The sequence below is a fragment of the Geotrypetes seraphini genome, chromosome 5 (assembly GCF_902459505.1).
Source record: "Geotrypetes seraphini chromosome 5, aGeoSer1.1, whole genome shotgun sequence".
Taxonomy (NCBI): Eukaryota; Metazoa; Chordata; class Amphibia; order Gymnophiona; family Dermophiidae; genus Geotrypetes; species Geotrypetes seraphini.
In genome coordinates this window covers 176647114-176663829 of record NC_047088.1, presented here as the reverse complement: position 1 = coordinate 176663829, position 16716 = coordinate 176647114, and the positions used below count along the sequence as shown (strand labels likewise).

At 39.6% G+C, this 16716-nt stretch overlaps 1 protein-coding gene across 1 annotated transcript in view; it reads right to left on the bottom strand.

The window, feature by feature from the left end:
* The window catches only part of DNAH7 (dynein axonemal heavy chain 7), a 707015-nt gene that overhangs the window by 219784 nt on the left and 470515 nt on the right, over positions 1 to 16716 (bottom strand). The window contains exon 41 of the mRNA XM_033944671.1: positions 12467 to 12647. Within this exon, the coding sequence (XP_033800562.1) occupies positions 12467 to 12647 (181 nt within the window). The remainder of the gene's footprint in view (positions 1 to 12466; positions 12648 to 16716) is intronic.

Genomic DNA, 16716 nt, shown 5'->3' with positions numbered 1-16716 from the left:
AAATATAAGAATAAAATAGCATCACCTTGACCCCATACAACGACCATCTTCACAATTGGGAATCCTTGCAATTGATAGGTGGGTGGACCAAAGGACTGTCCCTTTAGACGTATTGGATTCTCCCTCCAGACGTCATGGATTCTGATATTAGGAGCGGAATCCCGTACTTATAAGCTGCTGAGTTCAAAAGCATAAATAGCTGGTCCTGCTATTAGTAAAACAGCTGGTCCTGCTCTTTTGTTCTCTGTTTTGCCAACACCTAGGTCAAGGAGGTGTTTGCAGAGATCGGTGTCCCATCTGTCCTTGGGAGGTGTTGCTTTATTGTCCTTTTGATGTTATTGTGGGTGACACGCAGGCAAAGGAAGTAAACAAGGAGGTGTTGCAGTTCACTGTCCCTTTGATGCTATCCGGGCGACACGCAGGCAAAGGATATCAGATAAGCAGACTTGAGGAGACATATTACGTAGTATGCTGAGTTCATTTACCCCCTGTGGCCCTAGGCAATACAGTCCACCCCTGTATCCTTAAGTCTGCACCTCCCAATAAGAAATCATCCGAATAAAGGGAGAGAGTGTCCGTTTATATAAACCCACAATTAAGAAATGTTAACATAAGGATAACTAAACAAAAACATAGAGTAAGGAATGAAGAAACACCTTTTGTGCCGTAGCCCTCTAGTAAAAGCATCCCACCAATGGTGTGCAGTGGTAGCTTCAATGTGATCTGCCACAGAATGCAAGTTAGTATTTCAAAATTCAGTATCTATTTTATGCTGTAGCAAGGTAAGGTTACATTGCTGATTTGCTTTATTTAGGATTGCTATATTTTGCATGGCTTTCTATTACAGAGGGTAATAAAATACATCGGCAAAAGAAAAATTAATATTTACATTTGATATACACATACTGAAAAGGGAGCTTGAATAGCAGGAATCACAAGTTCAACAGTACTGCTAGCAACACAAACATTTTTATGTGATATTTCTTGTATAAAGGTATAACCTTGCGGTGGAATGGTCCATTGGCACAAATTGTAGGTATGTTGTAAAGAACATGGTTCATAGATGACACGTTTGTTTTATTTTTTTCATCTATTTGTTGCCCCTGATAAGCGGGAAACCCTAATTGGGGTCCCAATGTCAAAGGCATCACCGTTAAAGGACACATTGTTTCATTTCAAAATTACACCATTTTCTATCTAAGGGTGTGGTTTTAAATCAATGAGATAAAGTTAATTCTTTGTGGTATAAAAAACAAAACACAGTTATCATTAACAACATGTAACCTTAACTGATCATATCGTAGTGTTAGTTCATGATTATGTACAGTATTTGGCACCCATTCACCTTCCCATCTAAATACATCTGCTACTCTGGAGCCAAAATATGCTTGTTTGCCAGCCAGTATTTTAGAAACAATAGTATTTACTATACCTCAGGTTAAATTATTTCCCTATGTTCTAAACCTGGTATTCTTGCATTCCCTAATATTTCTTGCTAATTAGGCATTTTACTTGAAAGTATCACGTATAGGGAATCATGTAAATTAATAATCTTATTAATATTATATTTGTGCTCTTACTCATGGCTTACATACATTTAGGGTAGCTTCATATTCACCATCGATCACTGCAGTTATCTGGGATCCCGTTTTTTCTTAGCAGCTTTGGTTAGGGTCTGGCTATGCTCCAGTTTCAGTAGGCTTGCTATGCCACTCACATGCCTTCACTCACGTAAGAGTCAAGTGCACCACCCCCAGAGACCAGCCCTAATGTGAAGTGGCAGGATATAGGCTCACTTCTATTCCCAAGTCGGTGCCACATAGCACGGCACTGTATGTCTGGTTGCATGTCATCATCTTCTCGATCTGGTGAAATTTTCTCTTAACCCAGCATGTTAGCCAACTCATAAAAATAAGAGAGCAGAGCTGACCAATTCTATCACAAAGGGATGAAAGTCTATATGTAATAACGTTTCCCAGTACGTGATTTTCCAAGGAAAATATTTCATCATGACTGTTTAGCTTCAATGCTTTAGTTACAATAAACACCCCTAGTGATAAAAGAGAAGATAAAAAAAAAAGAAAAACCACTTTATGTACAGAATGTGATAACATGTGACACAATACTGGTATGTAAGGTAGTATTTGTTTGAGATAAGAGAAACAACACTAATGCACTTAAAGGTATTCTGTAGGACATTCAGAAAATACACCTTTTTATGTTCTGGACCTTATTATTATGTCACTCAAAAGAGACCATAAACACGTACTGATGGTAATACCAAAATAACTTATGTCAGAGATGTGCACTGCACTGTTTATACCTGATAAGTTAAATAAAGAGAGACCATTTTTTATTTTATTTTATTTAGCAAATATCAAATACCAATGAACACCATTTTACCAGGTATAAAGCTTTCTAATTTTTTCTCTTCAGATATCCTCTTATAATTTAACCCCTAACTAAAATATAATTGGGCTGTATGAGCCATAGCATAAAATCATTGTGAGCATGGTTTTCATAAGATACTTTCTTGTAAGTGGGGGAATCTTTTTTGTAAAGGGATATGGTACCATTTGGACTAATAGAAGGGGTGGAAAAAAAACCTCTGGAAATGGCCAATGTGCGATGTTTATTGGGGTACCCCATAAGCTAAAATAGACAACACATAACAGAAACAGACAAACACAGAGCTCCGGCATGCTTTCTTTCATCGGTAATGATTCAGGGTTGAATTTAATCTGTAAATAAGCACACTATTAATCAAAAGAGTCATAAACAAATTTGGTATCCATTGGATTCCCACTATCAGGACACAGTGCTGGAAGTATTTTAAATATGGCACAGTGAAATTGGTTCTCCTGACCATGTCTGGATACTAAGCTTCTAAAAGAAAGAGAGATAAAAACGTAAGTTAATTGCTCTATATAGTTTTACTGGACTTCTTTCTATTTTCTTCCATTTCAAAGCTCTGTCACACAAACATAAGAGAATGCAAGCAGGAACGTTTTCATCTATAAAACATACAAGAGAAGTTTACGTGCAGGTACAGTGGTTCACACTGTTAGTGTTTGAGGTAAAGGACACATTTGCAAAATCACTTGGAGTGCAACTTCCTTATACTATCTAACAAAACTTTATACATTATAAAGGTCACTTAGCAATATTTCTACTTTTTTATTGTCCAACCTACCCCATATGTTACCCCAGATGTGAAATATGTTGCCTCCAGAATCAAAAAAGGCCCAAGCTTGTTTTTTACTTTGGGGAGAAGGGAAGTTTACAATTTTCTGTTTAACTTTCTCTATCACCTCTCGGCATCCTTTTGCCCACTTTCTGCTATAATCTTGTGATAGAAAGTGGGACTATGTAAGTATTTTTGTGGTAGTCTGGTAGATGTATATTGCCTCCCTTGCCAAGTGAATGCAAATTGTTCTGGACATTACTCCACTATAGGAATAGTAAAAAATGCATTGGTTCATGTTTACAATTTTTGTGGAGATCGGTACTACTATTGGTTTCCCCACCACTACTGATCTCATAGGAATGTCTGGCAATTTACCAAAACTATAGATTCCATCGGAAAGCTGTAATGTTAACCCTTTTAGGATATCTAGCCCTATTATATTTTAAGGAATCCCATAGATTAATACAGTATATTCCCAAATTGGTAATTGTCCAATTTTAAAATTTTTAATTTTTTTTTTCTTCCTGCTTGTATAATTTTCCCCCCAATCCTGATATTTATATTCCTCCACCCCAGTGTCCACTACAGCTTGTACCTTTTGCTCCCCAGATTTCTACTAAATATTTATCTCTACCTGTGGACGCTGTTCTAATTTGATCCAGGCAAACACTGAGGCTCGGCATTCACATTATTGATCCTCCCAACACTTCCACCCTTTTAAATCAGGATAAAGAATGGAAGCAGTTTCCTCAGGGGGAGCCGTTAGCACCAAAATATCCTCCCTCTCTCCTTTGTTCATTTGTGCTTGAGACATAGATTTCTTTCCCAGTCCTCTACTTTTGTACATTTCTCATAATGTCCTTGTATTCTTCCCATCTATTTCTTCCCCCTTTAAACCATCTTTTATTAAATTTCAAAAACATATTCCTCCGAGACACCCGATTAGCCCTGTTTGAATTGGATTGTCCTTTTCTCTTTTTATCAAAAGTATTTTGAGGTCCCCAGTCCCCCCAATCTCCTAACTGTCGGACCGCTTCTACGGCTTCCAAAATAGTCCTGTCTATTTGATTGATCAACAAAGTTATATAACCTGTTTGTATGCCGGTGCAGCATACTTAATAATTTTATTTCTCATGGACACAGTAAAAGGTAATGTCATATATATGTCAGTGTGACTTATTACTAAGGCTACTTTCATAGTCTCCTCCTTAATTTTCATTAGAGCATCTTTTAATGTATACCAAATTTTATCATTTGAGGGCCAATCAGATTCAAGTGGATATCGCTTCGTGACACCCCTACTAATTATCTCTAATAAAGACCATTGGGCATTTTTTGCAGGATAAGGATCCTCCCGTAACGCATTTTGTACTGCTACTTCTTGACTAATTTGAACAAATTTAGGGGCATCTGTGGCATCCAACATAATCCCTGCTGCGCCCAGCTCCTGCACCCGAATTACCCATTGTATTAGTGGTTCCCCAGGCTGCTGTGTAAAGCGTGCCATCGTATCCATGATTTCATGTGGAGTAACATCCTCCATAACATTATTTCTAGTTAGATTTTCTCCTGTTTGTAGACTTCCCTGTAATCTTTGTCTCCTCACAGGCTCTGCTTCTAAACTTTCTGCCTGTTCTCCTTCAACACATATATCCTCTTCACTGTTATTATAATTTGAATCCCAAATATCCCCATCCCGTTTGTTTGGGTTCCAATCATCCGGCAGATGATAAATTAAGATTTTAACTTTTCTGTAACTCACTTTCTGCCTCCGTTTTTTGTATTTATATCGTGCACATCGCACAGCCTTATCCATTAACACCTTATTCTGACATTGTAGCATTCTAATGGCATGCTGTTGATTACACCTTTCTTTTCCAGATCTCCTGATTTCAATTGTAATTCATGTTTAGCTTCATGCAAATTCCTCCAGTCTGACAAAATCATCCTTCCTTGTCTGGAAATTCCTTCTTGCTCTTCTCCTTTTGAGATTTTCACCTTTTGTAAGGAGGCACATAATTCATGTGGATCCACACTTCCAAAAGTACAGGATTCACATAATCCTGCTTCTACAGACCACTCAGTGGCCATTAATTTACCTATACTGTCATTCCCATTCGGAATGGAGGGATTGGGAGCCTGCTCCTCAACCCCTTGTTTCATCTGGTGCTTTTTTGACCACATTGATCAACCCCACTTCTGGTACCAATTTGTTCTGCCACTAATTTCTGTCAAATGGGATGATCAGTGACACTCAGAAAAGCACACAGACAATATAAAGCATAAACAATAACACTTTATTATACATATATAAGAATTAAATATAAGAATAAAATAGCATCACCTTGACCCCATACAACGACCATCTTCACAATTGGGAATCCTTGCAATTGATAGGTGGGTGGACCAAAGGACTGTCCCTTTAGACGTATTGGATTCTCCCTCCAGACGTCATGGATTCTGATATTAGGAGCGGAATCCCGTACTTATAAGCTGCTGAGTTCAAAAGCATAAACAGCTGGTCCTGCTATTAGTAAAACAGCTGGTCCTGCTCTTTTGTTCTCTGTTTTGCCAACACCTAGGTCAAGGAGGTGTTTGCAGAGATCGGTGTCCCATCTCTCCTTGGGAGGTGTTGCTTTATTGTCCTTTTGATGTTATTGTGGGTGACACGCAGGCAAAGGAAGTAAACAAGGAGGTGTTGCAGTTCACTGTCCCTTTGATGCTATCCGGGCGACACGCAGGCAAAGGAGATCAGATAAGCAGACTTGAGGAGACATATTACGTAGTATGCTGAGTTCATTTACCCCCTGTGGCCATAGGCAATACAGTGATGCTTCGATGATGCTTGATGATCCGATGAAGATGATCACCGACATTTGGATCGGGAGTATCAATGTCCTCTGGGATGCTCCAAAGATGAACGTCGACAATTTTATGATGTGAAGAACAAAGTCTGAAATGGGGCTGATGTCTTTGGTACTGCTCCCGAGAAACTCTCCCTCAAACAGAAACTGCCTAAAGGGAGAACGCCCATGAGATGAGCTAGAACATCGATGCAATGATCAATGTCTGGAGGTAGAATGTCGTCGTGGAGAGTGATGATGTTTCGCTGAAGATCCATGCAACTTACTTCAATGGATAGCTGACATTGGTACCTTGAGGCCTTGTAGTGCTTTGCTCAGGCTGGGCCGGTACCAAGGTGGATAAAGTCATCGAACTTGTACCCAATATGCTGCACCGATAACTGAGACTAAGCGGGTATGAATGGTACAAGGAAATACTTCATAAAGGTTCTATGATCATCAATGGTACGATGGAAGAAGAACCTGAAGAAAGTACCATTGTGGAATATACTACACTTAGCATGGATTGGCACCAGTATCGATGCATAAACAGGAGGTATTGCACTTCAAAACCATAAGCTGTACCCATGTTTATGAATGAAGATGAGGTACCACGACCATGTAACAACAAGTGGTATCAAAGGTGCCACAGGTGTCAAAGCAATGCGCTACAGAAATGACAACTTGTATCACCCAGAAAGCCATGCATCAAATGGACTCGATGCTTAATTGGCAGGGCACTGTACTGTATACATCGATATAGAAGAAATATCGGTTACAGAAAGGCATGCATCAAGTAGACTTAATGCAAATATGCCACCGATGCAAGTAGATGGAGGCATCGATGTATACCAACACTGGCCAGACCCAGTCTTTGAAAATCCAACTCCAGCACTATTAAAAAAAGAGAAACAAAGGAAGAAAATTTTGACATTAATCAACAGTATTTATCTTCTTTTCAATCTATAGCCCTAGAGTCAGATACAATCTAAGAGAGCGAGCTGAGTTAGAGTAGAAACAAGAAATACTTGAAACAGTTCATGAAAAAAGTTAAACGGGAAGGCAACTTGACGGAGAAACAAGTAGTCACCCCATGAAAAACAAAAAAAATAATGACCTCACAAGCTGGCATTGGGCAGGAAGGCACTCGTACATGCACGGTGTGGACAGTCTAAAAAGCTTGCTAAAGCTTAAAGTGATACCACACTTTTCACTGTCCATACCAGGGCTCCATAGTTGACATCACCCACATATGAGAATATGCTGCCTGCTTGTCTAAGGATAAGCTCTATGATTTGATCATACGTATCCAAGTGATAAGGAGAGAAGCAAGAGCTGCTAATGTTTCAAGGACAGGTTGGCCAACACAACTATATCAAATAAGTTCTTTTAGGTTTCCACAGCTGGAGTCATGATTGTTGCAGTTGTCTGGACAGGTAGAACTGGTATTTCAGCCATCATGCTGTGGTTTTTTTCAAGGTATGCTTTCTTCAGGGTGCTTCAGCACACCATGACTTCAGATTTCAGAAGGGCTATGGTAGCTTCAGTTGCTCTGATCTGATGTTTCCCCTTTATGTTAGAACAGTGCCATCAGCTTATTCTTAGCAATACTGGATGCAAGATGGTAGCCCTTATGCCAGAATTCACTTGATTACTGATTACTGTAATACCAACTCTGTTGGGGACAAATAAGAGAATAAGCTGAGTAGACCTGCTGATAGCTTCAGTCCTTTTGAAGTACTAGGCAGGAGTGCTCTTGCAGTTCTTAGTGTAGAAGGATCCTCATTTGGATTCTTATGAGATCTTGGGCAAAACATAGAGTGAATTATGAGTAACTAAGGCTTGGTGTTTATTTTTTTAACTGAAGTAATTGCTACTAGAAATAGTATTTTCTGGATGATAACACAGTGAAGTGGGCTCCATTGCCTCACAAGGTGGCTTTATAAGAGAGGTACAAAAACTGAGGTCCTATCACACAGGACATTTCCATAATAGTGGTTGGACATGAAGAAGCTTTTCATAAATCCAGAAATGATAGAATATTAAGAACTCAGGAGTCTATTGATAGAGCATGATAAGCTTAAAGTACACTGAGATGGACTCTGATGAAGGACATTTTCAGGCTAAGACAGTAAAGATGGCAGGACACAATCTGCAATTGAAAGTGATGAATGACTCTTGAGAGTGTTCAGGCTTTTCTATCAAAACAATGGGGTTTCTTTATTAGATTTTGCTTTAATAGGTTTTACAGTAAAACCTTGGATTGCAAGTAACTTGATTTGCAAGTGTTTTGCAAGACAAGCAAAACATTTGATTAAATTTTAACTTAATATACAAGCAATGTCTTGCAATACAAGTACATACAGTATACACACATCACAACTTAGCCAAAGGTTCTTCTCTCTCTGTTGCCAGTTCTACCAGGATTCCCTTGTTTTGTGTAATCAGCAATGAAAATATTTGAAGCTTGCACAGAATAAAAACTGCAAGTCATTTGATAAGAGGAAAACAGTTCAATGAGGCCAGTTTGTTTTATATGAATCATTATGCTAGGTTTCTTTTGAAACTTATGAGCTATAAGAGGGATGGAAGAATAAGCATAGAAGAGGGGTCAATTTCCATTTATGGCAGATCCCTTTGCCAGTTAATCTAGGGATAGGCGCAATGAGCAGCAGAAAGGTGACTGAATTTTCATGGTTGGCACAGAGGTCTACTTAAAAGCCTACCCAAGCTTAGAAGAAAGTCTGCTGGTCTGGACATCATTCAAAGTAGTAAAACTCTGCTGAGCCTATCCACTATTTGGTTCTAAATGTCAAGGATGAAAGTTGTTTGAATTGCCTGAGGCAGGAGCCAATAAAGTCCCACATTCTTTCTGCTTCCTGGCATAAGTGAAGTAACCTGTTCTGTCTTTTTTTTTTTTTTTTACATAAATCATTGCAACTTCATTGTCCATTTGAACAAGCACTGAACAATCTTGGATTAGATGCACAAAAATCCAAAGGAAGTATATCATCACTTGGAACTCCATAAGACTGATACAAATCAGCTTTTAGGACTGAGAATTTATATTATCTCCCCTGAGCAAGCTTGGAGCCAAAGTGGGCTCCCAAACCAGTGTTGGAAGCAGCTGTTGAAAGAACTATAAGAGCCAAGTTAAAAAAAAAAAAAAAATTGGAGGGGGTGTGGCACAAATTTCAAAGTCCATATAGAGGCAATTAAAGCATGATAAGTTATGAGCACAACTGATCAGGCTGTCTTAAAATGAAGAGCAGCGCAGGTGGTGCACACACAGGGAGGACTAGGGGTGAAAGAAATGCTAGAGGAAACCCTGCAAGTCCCACCAGTCTTTTGTCCTCCCTAATCCCAACCTATCGCCATAACTTACCATCTTATTCCCAGCCCATCTATACCACACTCATGCTAAGCCTTCCAGTCCACTATGGCCCATCTATATAACCCATTTTCTCCCCTTCTCATCCAGTTCGCAGTAGTCCCTCTTCTCTACTTAATCAGTACACATAATCTACTTTCTTTTCTCTCAGACTATCCCCACTTCTTTCTCACTCTTCTTGCCTTAATGTCTTCTTCCTCTTCTCATCCTCTTATTCTATTTTCTCTCATTGCAGTTTGGCTTTTTTTACCTATTCCTCTCCGCATTTTTTACTTCTCTGCTCTCTACCTCCTCCTGACCTGACCTGCCTTGCCCCCTAATTCCTTCCCCCATTAGGTTCCATCTCAATTTACCTTGGTCAGTGCCCCTCCCCTGCTGACTAGGTTCACCCACCCTTGTACCTCCTATGCAGAGCAACCAAAATGATAAAGGGGATGGAACTCCTCTCATATAAGGAAAGACTTGGGGCTCTTCAGCTTGGAAATGAGAAGGCTGAGGGGGTATATAATTGAGATTTACTAAATCTTGATTGGTATAGAACAGGTAAGAGTGCATATATTTTTTACCCTTAAAAAATATAAAATCAGGGGATACTCAATGAAATACTTTTAAACAAATAGGAGGAAATATATTTTTACTCAAACAATAGTTAAGAGGATGTGGTTACTGCGGTTAGCATTGCAGGGTTTAAGAAAGTTCCTTGTGACATGGTCCATAGTCTGCTATTGAGACAGCCATGGGGAAGCCACAGCTTGCATTGGATCAGTAGCATAGAATGTTGCTACTATTTGGGTTTCTACTAGGTACTGTGACCTGGATTTGCCACTGATAGAAAACTGGGCTAGATGGATCTTTGGTCTGATCTAGTATGGATATTCATGTGTTCTTATTTTTTATTTCTACCCTTCCTGGCAAGGATCATATTCCTACTCCCCATTCCCAGAAACCCAGACACCATTCATACCTAGAACTCAGACTGAAATACAATAGAAGTTCTATATCCAGAAAGTCTCTATGAGCTGCTTCACCACCTGCATGCACAAGCCTTGGAAGCTCAGCAATGAGTTGCTCCTTAGCCCCCAGACCACATTTGCATGTGGTGCTTCTTGCCCTCAGATTCCAAAGATCATTTGCTGAGCGGTAAATCGGTGAACCCAAAGGTATACATTCATATCAACTCACTGTGTGTCAGCCCATCTGCTAAATAGAGTGTTCTAAATAAATTCTTCTGATATAACAATATAGCAGGAATTTAAGCTTGTAAATCTGAAATGATAAACCCTTTAGATTTAGTCTCTCTGTGGAGTTATTTCATCTGTCACTCCAAGTGTGGCGCAAAGCCAGCCACTGTGAATGCACCATGGTTTTTAGTTTCAGTTTTCATTAGTTGCAGTCCATGTGTGTGGAGACTTGTTTCATAAGGAGGTAAAATACAGCCTTTCATTTAAATTACAAAATTATATTCTAGCTTGGATACTAGGGGGAAAGTAAACTGCAAACTCTGACAATCCACAGCAGATGAGTTTTCAGTTTTGGTTTTGACCAAAACCAATGAGCTTTAGCTGCAGTTTTGGTTCTGGCCAAAACTGAAAAGGGCAGTTTTGCTTGGCTTCTAAAACATTAACTATACCTCTAGAGCTGAAGTTAGAACTTCTATTAACTGACAGGCTAACGCAAAGCATATAGTGAATGCGATTTGTGTTCATCTTTAGGACTAGTAATGGTTTATTTATTTTCATGCCAGTCATTATCATTTTGCTTTCTTGAGCCAGATTTATTTATTTATTTAAGCATTTATATACCACTTATAGTCTAAGTGGTTTACATTCAGGTTCTCGAGCATATACATTACTGCTAGCATAAGATGCAGCCCTTTAACCTGTTAACTTTGCCACATAATGCATTAGTGTGAAAATTTCCATAGGTTAGTATACATTTTTGCAAAACATAGCTACCATTATGCAATTGAGCTCCTGGTTCTTTTATATCTCTTAGTTAAATTTTGAATAAAGTTTCTCATGTATTGCCAGATGTGAGAATGTGCAAGAAATGTAAAAAAAAACAAACCCCATCCAAAAATAGTCAAATGGCAGTAATGGGAAAATTTAAAGGGATTGTCCCAGAGACATACCCCCCACCCACCCCCACAAGAGACTTCAAATTTTTGGGAACTAGTGGACCTCAAATTCCCTTCATCCCCAATACAGCTCACAGAAATCTGAAGTCCTCCCTTTGACTTATGTGGTCCAAAAATGTTTCAGAATGTGCAAAGAATATAGAAGTATACCAGAATATTCAATCTTAGAATATTTCAATCTGGTCATCAAAAAAAAAAAAAAGGAGGATCATCACAGCTCACCCAGCATAACTGATAGGAAAGGACAAAAGAAGGATGAAAGAAAATAAGGAAATAACTGCTACAAGTAACCCTCCCCCCCCCTGGTTTATAAAATCATAGTGCGGTTTTTAGTGCCAGCCGCGGTAGTAACAGCTCTGATGCTCATAAATTCTTATGAGCATTGGAGCTGTTACCGCCACAGCTAGCGCTAAAAAAATGCATTACAGTTTTGTAAATGGGGAGAAATAATTTGGAAATAAATGGAAAAAAGACCCTAACACTGTATAAGATAGTCAATTAAAACAAAAAAATGTTATTAAGAAATAACTCCAAGAGCAAGAAGGAGCAAATTGTGAGTTAAGATTGTGAACCAAGCCCTTAAGGCAAATTTCACATTTAAATGGCTTCCTATTTAAATAGTCACCTTAGCTTCTAACTGGTGATTAATGCCCTTTGACGTTATTGGAATGTTCTACTAACCACAATCTTTTATAGGCTGGTACCATCCTCCATTTTTGAGTCATAATAGATCCCAGAGTTTTGCCGGTCGCTGCAGTAAAAGCTCCAATGCTCACAGGAATTCTATGAGCGTTGGAGCTTTTACCGCAATGACCACCAATAAACAAAACCCTAGCGCAGCTTGATAAAAGGGGACCTAAATGAATAAGAGACAGAAAATGACTGGTAGTCATTAGTTTTTCTTGTACCTGATTTTCCAAATCAGCTTTCTTCTGTTTGTTTGCTTCAAGTGTTTCTTCAAGTTTGGCCAGCTTGTCCTGAACCGCCTTTAGAGCTGCTTGTTTTTTCCTCAGACCATCCATTGCAATCTTTAGCTCCCCTTCAGCTAGGTTCAGCTTTTCCTTTTTAGGTGCCACAACTTTTGCAACTCTGAAAGAAGAAAAACAAAAACAAAGAAAGAACATTAAATGTGAATGAAAATTAAACAAAAATATTAAAAGTCTATATTGTACTATATCAAGAGAGAGATTATATAACTTTTTACTAGCAAGTAGAGTATTCTCTTGCTCTTGAAATTGCACTTCACACTGCATTTTGCAACTCATATCTTGTTTGTCTTGCATAAAAAAATCACTAGCAGTTTATATTTTTTACATAAATTGGTTCTATCATAAATTCTTTACTATAATGTAAAAAATAACATGCCAGACCCACAGGAGATATTGTAGCAAATGCAATTTATCTTTCAGCCCCTCCTAAAAAAACGAAAGAGAGAAGAAAAACAAAGTTATAGATCTTTGGAGACTTAAGAAGTATTAGGTGATCTAGAGCAGTGTTTCTCAACATGTGGTACGCATACTCTTATGGGTACGTGAGTCACTTATTGGGAGTACACGGCCTAGCTGCCACAGAGGATATTCCCTGCCAGCCCGTTGAAGCCTCAATCACCACTGGGAATCCCTCCTTGCAGCCTGCCTCACCCGCTGAAGCCACTGCTGGAGATCCCTATCTGCCCTTCCTTCCTCCCTCCCTGCCCATCCATTGAAGCCAATCCCTCCTTTCTTCCCACCCTACCTACTGCCATGGTTCCCTGCTCCTACCTCCTGAAGCCTACCCATAGGGCTTACCGGTGAGGTCAGAGGAAAGCCTTCCAGGTCAGCCGTGGGGGGGGGGAGGTCCTAGTTACTTCCTCGCATCATTCTGTCTTCAGCGGCTGACCCAGAAATCTTCTCTCCGATGTCTGGGCTGACATCAGAGGTAAGGTTTGTGGGTCAGCCATGTGAAGCGTGTGAATCACTGCTTGCTGTGCATCCATCGAACAAGCCACTGAAGGCAGAAGGAGCACTGCAGTTCGAACAAGTAAGAGGACTAAAGGAGAAAGGAGTGGGAGGGGGTAGGAAGAAGGAGCGCATTTGGACATTGGAGGGATGTGATTCCTGGACAATGGCTGGAAGGCAGGGAGGGGTAGGGGGCATGAACTCGACACAGAAGGAAGTGGGGCATGAACATGGAACACAGAACAGAGGGAGGAAGGGGGCACTAATTTGGGACAGGAGGGAGGGAATAGAAATGAAGAATAGTAGGGCATCAGTATGTAAGTGAGAGAGAAAGGAAGAAATAGGAAAATTGGGCATAGAGAGAAAGAGGAGAGAGGTAGAGATGTATGGGGAGAGGAGGATGAGAGGCGACATGTTGGATATGGTGGTGAGAGGGAACAGAGGGATAAATTGAAGGGGATGGCAGGGGAAGGAATGTTGGACATAGTGATGGAAGAAGAGATGTGGCTTGGTGCTGCAGAGGGATGATAGAAGGAAAAATGGGCATGGAGTTGGTGGGCAGTGATAAAAAATGTTGCACATGATTCAGGGGATGAAAGAGGAAGATATATTGGATGTGACAGTAGAGGGAGTGGGAGAGATGCCTGGATCTCTCAAGACAGATGGACAGTGAGAGAGAGGGAGATTTGTTGCCAATAGGGGTGGAGGAGAGAGGAAGAAAAGTTAGACTCATTGGAGGGACAGAAAGAGATGTTGGTTGGGGAAAAGAATGAGGTCCGGCGGAGAGGAAGCATACAGGAGGCAGAAAGTATTGGGCCCATGGAGAGAGAGAGAGAGATATGGATGGGGAGGGCAGAAAAGAAGGAAGGAGAAATGTCACACTCAGGGGAAGTGGGAGATGGCAGAGATTAAAAAGTTGAACTCATAGAGGGAGAGAGAGAGAGATGTTGGTTGTGGGAGGGAATGAGGACTGGAGAAGAGGAAGCTTGCAGGAGGCAGAGAGAAAGATGTTGGATTGGTAGAAAGGAGGGAGAAATGTTGGATGTGGCAGTAGAGGGAGTGGGAGTGATGCACCCTGGATCTCGATCTCTCTCTCTTTCCCCACTCCCTTTGCAGCAAAGGAGGGAATGAAAGGACAGTGAGAAAGAGAGGGAGACATGTTGCCAATGGGGATGGAGGAGAGAAGAAGAAAAGTTGGACTCATGGAGGTACAGAGAGAGATGTTGGTAGAGGAAGGGAATGAGGTCCGGAGTAGAGGAAACATGCAGGAGGCAGAAAGAAAGAAATATTGGCTGCACAGTCAGAAGGAAGTGCAACCAGAGTCTCATGAAATCACCAGACAACAAAGGTAGGAAAAATTATTTTATTTTCAATTTAATGATCAAAATGTGTCAGTTTTGAGAATTTATATCTGCTGTCTATATTTTGCACCATATTTGTCTATTTTTCTATAGTTGTTACTGAGGTGACATTGCATAATTTAAAGTCATGTACCTTGACCTCTAGAAAAAAAAAACAAATTAACATTTTCTCTACGTACAATGTTTTTTAAATTTTCTGGTTACCATTATGTATTAATAAGATTATATTGTGTGTATATATTGGACTATGCATTCTACACTAAAACTGAATCCCGAAAAAAACAAGATTTTCTTGGCAAGTCCCAATAACAAGATCGTGAACACCTCCTTGAGACTAAATGGATCAGACTACCCAATTAATCTCACAAGCAAAATCCTTGGCATCACCCTGGACCGAAGCCCGACGTTTGAAGATCACACTAAAGCTCAAGTCAAAAAATGCTTTCTTACTCTATGGAAACTTTGTACCATTAAACAATACTTCTATTTCTTTTCCTTTCGACTGCTGGTTCAATCCCTGATCTTAAGTACCTTAGAGTACTGCAATATTATATACTTGGGATCTCTCAAGAAAACCATCAAATGACAGAGTCATCCAAAATGCCGCGGTCTGTCTTATTTATGGCCTCAAGAAATCAGACCATGTAAGCCCATATTAGAAAAAACTATACTGGCTGCCTGTGGAAGCAAGGGTTATTTTTAAGTTTGATTGCCTTTGCTTCAAAACCATGACAGGTTCATCCCCATCCTATCTGTCTCACCAATTTGAATTCCCAGGCACAACTAATACACGCAGTACCTACTTGTTTGTTTTTCCATCCCTAAGGGCTGCACCTACAAGAGATACCTCGATAGAACACTATCATTCCAAGCAGGCAAATGGAACAAATGTTTAACCAACTATATCTCAAATGTACCAAACGTTTAGGAAGTCAATAAAAACTTATCTCTTTGACAAATTTCTCTGATCCCCACTTCAACCTGATGTACCTCAACTTGATGTACTTCCAAAACACTTCCAGATAAACCTGACTAAACTTAGCATGCCAATGTAATTTCAAAAGTTCTCTGTAAAGTCGCTGTCTGTATACAGTCTCTTCCCTTGTAAACCGCTTAGAACTGTTTGTAGTATGGCGGTATATAAAAATAAAGTTATTATTATTATTATTATATGAAAAATGGATGGAAGAAATTGCAGTACAATTGGTACTATTATTATGGGGGTGGAGTCAGGGGCGGAGCTTAGGCGGGTCTGGGGCAGAGTTTAGGCAGGGTATTCAGTTGGTATTTGTTGGCTTAGGGAGTACTTGGCTTGAAGAAGTTGAGAAACACTGATCTAGAGCAGTGCTTCTCAACATAGTCCTAGAGGCACATCAGCCTGTCATGTTTTCAGAATAGTATTGCAAACAACTAAACACACCGAGAAAAATTAAATTTCACAAACAGAGGGATTCAAATCTGATAAGAATGATATAACCTACAAAGAATCCCCTCATAAAAATCACAAATTAAATTCATTCACATATTATGTTAATGCAATCCAAGTAAACAAATATCAGTAAATATAATATAAATATGTTAAAGGCACTATAACTTTATTCATAACATCTCATTAATGCATCACAGACAAACAAACAAACATAAACCTAAAAAGGAGGCAAAAGAAAACCACTAAATTCGTATAATAAAAAGAAAATTACAAAGTCACTTAGCTCGAGTTGACCATGGTATGAAGATGTAGTACATGAGTGAAATAACTTGACCTAGTTCAAGCTTCGGCTCACATAGTCACAGAAACAAGGCCAAAGGGACAAAGTGGAGTCCTGAACCATCTGGTGAGCAACATCACAAGGATGAAAG